Below are 7529 nucleotides of genomic sequence, written 5' to 3' on the forward strand. Positions count from 1 at the left end.
TGTCTACTTATTTATGTATGCTTCGTGCGACCCATAAAATAAGGAATTGCATATTCAAAACTAGCTGGGAACTACTTCTTACATACAGAAAAAAAAATGCTCTTATTTTATTATTCTCAATGTATTCGAAACAACCACCACCACTTGGTGGTAAACCGAGAAAGGGCTTGTGGAGGGCAATGGCGTCAGGCAGGACGTCATGCAGGGGATGGCGGCGGAAGAACGTCAACAGTCAACGGTGGCATCCCAAGCCCCAGTTAGCACGAGGGGTTACTGTCTTGGCGTCTGGTGGCAGCCGGCCGTAAAATATATATAAGCCAACTTTTTACTTCTGGTCATGAAAAGTACAAATAATAAAAGAAGTGTAACTACTAGGGCGTCCCCCTCAAGCGACGATAAGAGTGAAGGAACTGCAGCAAATGCTAGGGCGTACCCCCCAAGCGACGGCAATGTCACCAGAGCCCATACACAAGTACCAAAAATACGCATCGCGAGTTGGAATGTGGGCTCAATGACAGGACGAAGCGCCGAGCTGAGTGAAGTACTACATCGCAGACGCATCAACATATGTTGCATTCAAGAGACGAAATGGAAGGGGTCTAAGTCGCGAAACATCGGGCATAATTACAAACTCATATACCACGGGACACGATCACAAAATGGAGTTGGAATTGTGGTAGATCATGACTTTCAAGATCGCATAGTAGAAGTGAACAGAATAAGCGAGCGACTAATTTCAATTAAGTTTGCTCTTGATAACCAACCATGCATGAACATCATATGCGCCTATGCACCACAGACTGGCTGCTCAAATGCAGAGAAAGAAACATTCTGGAACGAGATAAACGATTTACTACAATCCATTCCGGCAACGGAGTCGAAATACATAGGCGGTGACCTAAACGGCCATGTTGGGAGCAGAACATTCACGTACCAGAGAATACACGGCAACTGGGGATATGGCAATATTAACCCGGAAGGCGAAAACATCTTACAATTTGCGTTAACCCACGATCTTGCAATCGTCAACACGTTCTTCTCTAAACGTCCCGAACACCTGGTTACATACAAAAGCGGCGGGGCATGCACACAAATAGACTACATCCTAACAGATCGGCACCGGCTGAAGACTTTCAGGGACTGTAAAGTAATCCCCGGAGAACCACTTACATCACAACATCGTGTGTTAGTCGCTGAATTTGAAATGCCTAAACCGATAAAGGTGAAAAAAAGAAAAGATCACCCGGATACGCTGGCACAAACTGGAACAGGAAGAGGGGCAAAAGATGTGTGAAGACATCGCAGAGTACCTTGACTCGCAACAACAAGACACTGCCAACAATATGTGGAGAGATTTCCAATCCTTCTGCCATCAAAAAGCCAAACAGTATCTTGGCGTATCAAAAGGGGCCGTTAGCGGCGTCAAAGACACAAAATGGTGGCAAGAAGATGTCAGAGAAATATTGAAAACCAAGAAAACCCTCTTTAAGCAATGGCAAACGACAACAGATGAGGCCGATCACACAGCTTATAAGGACGCAAAGAAAGTTGCAAAACGAACCGTAGCGCAAGCGAAAGCTATGTCAGACGATGATTTTTACGCCAAACTGGAAACTGCCACGAACGACAAAGAAATCTTCAAAATAGCAAAACAGCGTCACATGAACAGTAAGGATACAAAGACCATCAAGTACATCAAAAATGAACAAGGCCAACTGCTCACAGCAAACGACGACATAAAGGAACGATGGGCAGAGTATTACACTGCACTTCTCAATGAAACCTTTCCATGTGAAAAGCTCTGCGAAATTCCTGCTACTGAAGGCCCGATACTAAGCATATCACCTGAAGAGGTTCACGTAGCAATTAAGGCTATGGCAAACAATAAAGCCCGTGGACCTGATGATATACCTGCTGAACTGTGGAAGAAACTGGGTGACACTGGTGTAATGTTCCTGACGAAACTTTTCAACAGAATTCTGATTGACGGAATGCCCGATGATTGGAGAAGGAGTTTCCTGCTACCATTTTATAAGAACAAGGGTGACATCAGACTATGTGGAAACTACAGAGCCATAAAGCTAATATCACACACCTTCAAAATATGGGAAAGAGTCATCAACCGCAGACTACGGCAACTCACCCAGGTGTCCGAAAACCAATGCGGGTTCGTCCCAGGAAGGTCGACAACTGATGCTATACATTCAATCAGAATTCTGATGGAGAAACATAGAGAGGCCCAAACCGACCTACACATGGTATTCATTGACTTGGAAAAAGCATTCGACCGTGTTCCAAGAGAACTTATCTGGCAAGCCCTAAGAGCACAAAAAGTCCCAGAGCACTACATATTTCTGGCGAAAGACATGTATCGCGCTGTTAAAACTAAAGTGCGAAGCCCAGCTGGAACAAGCGATGAGTTCGATGTGATGGTCGGAGTCCATCAAGGTTCAGCGTTGAGCCCCTTGCTGTTTATCCTGGTAATGCAATACCTCACGGCGGAACTACAGCGCCCCCCACCATGGGATATACTTTATGCGGACGACATTTTACTGGTAAGCGAAGACCCCAACAATCTTCAGCAAATCGTGGAAGAATGGCGAGGAGCTCTTGAGAGAGCCGGCTTGCGAGTTAGCAGAGAGAAGACCGAGTATCTGCACTGCAATTTCAGTGGCACAAAAAGTAGCAGCACTATCCATCTGCGGGGCACCCCACTTAAGGTAGTCGACCACTTTAAATACCTTGGCTCAATCATCTGCAATGATGGAACAATAGATGCCGATGTAACCCACCGTGTAAACACCGGGTGGATGAAATGGAGGGAGCTATCTGGGGTTCTATGTGATAAAAGGATGCCCGTTCGCACTAAAGGCAGAGTCTACAAAGCAGCAGTTCGTCCATCCATGACATATGGTGCCAAATGCTGGCCACTGAAAAAGCAGCAGGAGCAAACACTACATGTCGCAGAAATGAAAATGCTAAGATGGGCTGGTGGGGTAACGATGCAGGACCATGTCCAAAACATCCATATTCGGGGCAGTTTTAAAGTAACGCCTATACCGGAAAAGATCATGGAGAGCCGCTTAAGATGGTACGGTCATGTCATGAGGCGACCATCGGACCACATGTCGAGGAAAGTGCTCGATATTGGTACCCAGCCCAGAAGACGCGGTAGACCCCGCCTTACATGGATGTCCGTTATTGAAAAGGATCTGAAGAAGACACAATTATCATCCCAGACGACCCAGGACAGACCGTCCTGGCGAAGATTGACCAGAAGGGCTGACCCCAAGTAAATGGGATAAAGGCCAGGCAGAAGAAGAATGTATTCGAAACAAAATGCGTAGTAGTTTTTGTGTCTATACTTTCGCATTTCATGTGTCATCATCAGTATCCAAAACTTTTGTCGCAATACCCTTCCTTTAATTCACTTCAAATTCACCACAATCAAGTCACATTAGGATAAAAGTTTTAAATGAAACCAAATAAAACTAGGTAAAACTTTTACCTAAAACCATTTTTTGATGCACTGTATTAGTTTTAAGTTGTATATATATATAAGTTTTTTTTTTTCAATTAATGTAAATATTTTGTGAATAAAAACCAATAAAAAACATATTACATTGAAAATATACAAAATATAAAGTACACATTTGACCGCATCAAGTATCTAAATTCTAAACCTTACAGTGCCTACAATAGTAATTAGTAGGTACTACGCCTTGGCACCAGAGGGCAGTAGAGGCCACTGTAAAATTAGTCGCCATTCTACAGTGTTCGTTCCCGCGGGGGGCGCCGGAATTGTCTCAGATAGGGGAGGAATGCAATCAGTGAGCAATTTGTCATTTATAGCGGGTTATGGCTAGTTGTGGGGATGGGAAAAGTTCAAAGGGTTGTTGTGCTTTTTAAGACAACTATATACCTACTTAAGTTTTAAGTAATTTGAGGTGGACTAAGTATTTTTGATGTTGGTAAGTGTAACTATGAATTGAAAGGAACCATTTTGTTAGATAAAATATTGTAGAATTTTTTAAAGAATTGACGTATTTTTTGTAAAATTATAAACACAAATATAACTTATTTTTACTGCTTTAAGTAAATCAGCCTACTTAGATCACGATCTTTTTACAGCCATTTACGCAATATAAGTTTGACATTAAGTAGTATGATGCTGAGCAATATTGAGTGCGTTTCAATATTCAGCTTTCAGAATGCGTCTTCAAGAAACCTATGCATGAAAAACAGATCAAAAGTTTTATATCCATCCACTATACTGGGTTTCTTACCATACCATAAGGTACATTAACCAACCGCTAATGATGAAAAACGACTTCACAATTAATGTGCAGTAACTTTTTATGCCGACAAAGAGTGACGAAAAACCATTAACCATCCTCTAACCAGGCTATAAACCTTCAAATAATCAGTATAACTTTACATTTAACTGTCAAAGTAACCGTTAAATTTTAACTAATAAAATGTAACGACTTTCAGAGCGGTGATGGCTTTGTCGCTTAAATAAAAGTCGATTATTTAGTAAAGAAATGGGGTTTTTGATAGTTCGAAAAACAGTATTTCTAGTGCATAAATTAATCTAGATTAACTAGCTTTTGCCCTGAGCTCTTAAAAACGATTGCATTAAAGGAAATAAACAAACTGCAGCCAAACAAGGAAATAAACAAGCAACAGCTTCATATGCTATTACGTTCTTATGTAGTTTAGTAAGTTGTTTAAGATAATTTATAGTATTTTTCTTCACAGTCAGTTTTCGCTATTCAACGTTAATAGGCCTAGGCATATGCATGCAAGGCAGATGTTTGTATTTAATGTGAGTCTATCTTCATTAATAACAAAATAAATTAACCCAAAATATTCAGGCCAGTTAATGTAAAATTAGACTAAAAGCACTTTACTGTACAAAGCACTGAATCCTTTGATAAACCGATATAATTTAAATAAATTCCAATTAATTTCGATACGATATTATCTGCATTAATCCCGAAACAACACAACTGTTTACAAATTAACACAGATCTGGATAAATCGGGACAGATCTGGATAAATCTGGTTAAATCTGGACCTATTTAGTTCAGGCCCAGTGGAATGGCATAGCAATCAGTGTGACAAAGTACTGAAGAGATTTAAAGGCTCAGTAATTACATGGCGAGCTAAAGAGTTTCGTTTAAACAGGCCCAAATTCAATCTCGATTGCTTTAAGGTCAGCTGCTATTTTTAATTGTTTGTTTGTTTTTCTGTTTAGAATAATTATTACTAATGTTAATTGCTAATCGGTCTTGAGCATTCGTGGTGAATAGTGCTCATATCTTCTCTGTATGAAAAGTATCTGCCCAGTACTGGGACAGGAAAAACGGCTCTCGCCACTAGTATACCTACGTATACGTAACGATTAGGATAAATTTTTCGACGCCCTTTATTAGTTTTAAGTTTCCTTTTTTATGTAAACATAAATTTAGTTTATTTTAAAATATAATGCACAGATTTCATTATTCGCAATAAAAACAATTTCTTTGGTATTAATATTAAACAGTAACCACAAGAAGTTAACCCTCTCCCGCGACTTTACTCATTCCATGATAAAACCCCTCAAACTATTTTAGTTTGATGTTAAATTATTAAGTTTTAATGTAAATTCGAAGCTATTTTATTCTAAGTAGGTAAATCAGCTTTTACCGTGAAAGCGTAACAAACAAACCAAATTACTTCCCCATTTCCACTATTAGTGAGAATTTAAAATGCAAGTTTCGTAGTACGGCTGAACAATTCTGTTCAAAATTATTCTGATTTTTGGTTTGTTTTGTAAAAATGCGGAACTAATTTGAATAAAGTAGAGCTAGAGAGGATTTTTGAGTTGAATGAAGTACATTTTGCTTGTACACTATTCTTTTGTTTGTCAAATTACTTTATTACGTATTGAGATATACAATGTGAACTATATTACCTTCTTTTTATTAGTGACTGGTCATTTAAATATTGTAAGTTGTAGGCACATAGAAATATCGGCAATTTAAATTTCCGGGTCCAGGAAACTGCTAGTACAAAATTGTGATTGCAATTCATCATTTCATTACATAGGTATTCTTTTATCAATGTACCTAAAAACTTCCCTGCCATCAACAAACAAAAATTATAAAAAGTCGGTTAAACAAACTAAAAATCATTTAACCGTAAAAAATAACTAGATACACTGTTTAATGAACCGTTTGGTTAGCAATTAACACTAACTTAAAACTTTAGAAGCTGACCCATATTGTATGCTGCTTAGTGTGAACTGTGACACATGGAATGCCCACAAGTTAGGTCTGACTAATTGTTGTTGTTCTTTGAAGTCTCGGCAAACTTGAGTTGACCGCAACACCATATGCAAAGATAATTTTATACACTTACTTTGTACATATGTGCAGCTATGCATTCCGGTTGTAACTCTGTGCACGAGGTCTCGAGTTTGATTCCCGGGTCGGGCCGGTATGGTTTTGAGGGTTTTAGAAACTTTCACAAAGCAGCCCAGAGTCTGGAAGTTGGTGATTGATACACCCGTGCATCTGAGAGCATGTTAATGTAACATAAATATCTTACAGTAGGCAAAAAAAAAAGAAAAAAACAAAACAATAATAACACTTATCTCTTCAAGAAATTAGTGACTACGTTCAGTTATCAACAAGACAAAACTACAACAATTCAAAGATAAACGAAACTGCCTAATAATATTACCTTACACTGTAATAATTCTCACATAACAAAACAATATCTGGTGACAGCTGTTCGCTATCTCAGAAATACAATTAAAATTAATACATAAATTACGGTGTTTCCTCAAGTTTATCAGTAATCTCCAACTCGCTACCACATGTTTTGATAATTAACTGCTCTTTAATCTGCGCGCAGACTGAAGACTATTTAGTCGGCCGACTGTCGGAACCTTGGTAGAAAAACAATGGATGGAACGTCAACATGGATGCTGTAAAGGATCCGAAACGAAACGAAAGTAGGAGTAAAAGTAGTTTTATTTAAATGTCTAATGTTGCGCGTTGTTCCACGCGCTCCTCAAAGAGATGTCAGCAACCCCAGCGGGGCCCAGCAGGGCCAAGGCCTGCCGGGGCTGCGGGATTGTTCGAAAGAGTTACCGCGGCCCTGGTACATAAAAGGCCTACGACGGAACACGACGGTTTTTAGTCAGCGGAAGGGTCATTTGATGACTTTTGACGTCGTTAAAAAAAGAGTCAGATTTTTTTTTAATCGTTAATTCAATCCGTTTTTAGTCGTTGTGATACCGAATATATACCTATCTGATCGTTGTTACGTGTGTACTCCCATTCAATTTCATACTGATTTATAAGCCCAAATCAACTATCGACCGACTAAAAGTTTGTTGTGTGCGCGCGCTCTTAATCTTTAACATTATACAAGTCAAAGAGTAATTAAAATGAGTTTTTGATTGAATAATTATGTCTTGGTTTTTTGGAAAGATAAATAATCTTTTGGGGTGATGACTGGGTCAAAGTATTAAAGTG

At 39.3% G+C, this 7529-nt stretch overlaps 1 protein-coding gene across 1 annotated transcript; it reads left to right on the forward strand.

Annotated features, from left to right (window-relative positions):
* The first annotated feature begins 337 nt into the window (after nucleotides 1-337).
* Nucleotides 338-1294, forward strand: LOC124633125 (craniofacial development protein 2-like). Its single transcript, XM_047168223.1, has one exon. It carries the CDS (start codon nucleotides 338-340, stop codon nucleotides 1292-1294), a length of 957 nt encoding a protein of 318 aa, XP_047024179.1.
* Nucleotides 1295-7529: the final 6235 nt, after the last annotated feature.

This window comes from Helicoverpa zea, chromosome 9 (assembly GCF_022581195.2).
Source record: "Helicoverpa zea isolate HzStark_Cry1AcR chromosome 9, ilHelZeax1.1, whole genome shotgun sequence".
Lineage (NCBI taxonomy): Eukaryota > Metazoa > Arthropoda > Insecta > Lepidoptera > Noctuidae > Helicoverpa > Helicoverpa zea.

Coding starts and splice junctions, on each gene's coding strand:
- LOC124633125 (XM_047168223.1), top strand. CDS start 338: ATGAAAAGTACAAATAATAAAAGAAGTGTAACTACTAGGGCGTCCCCC.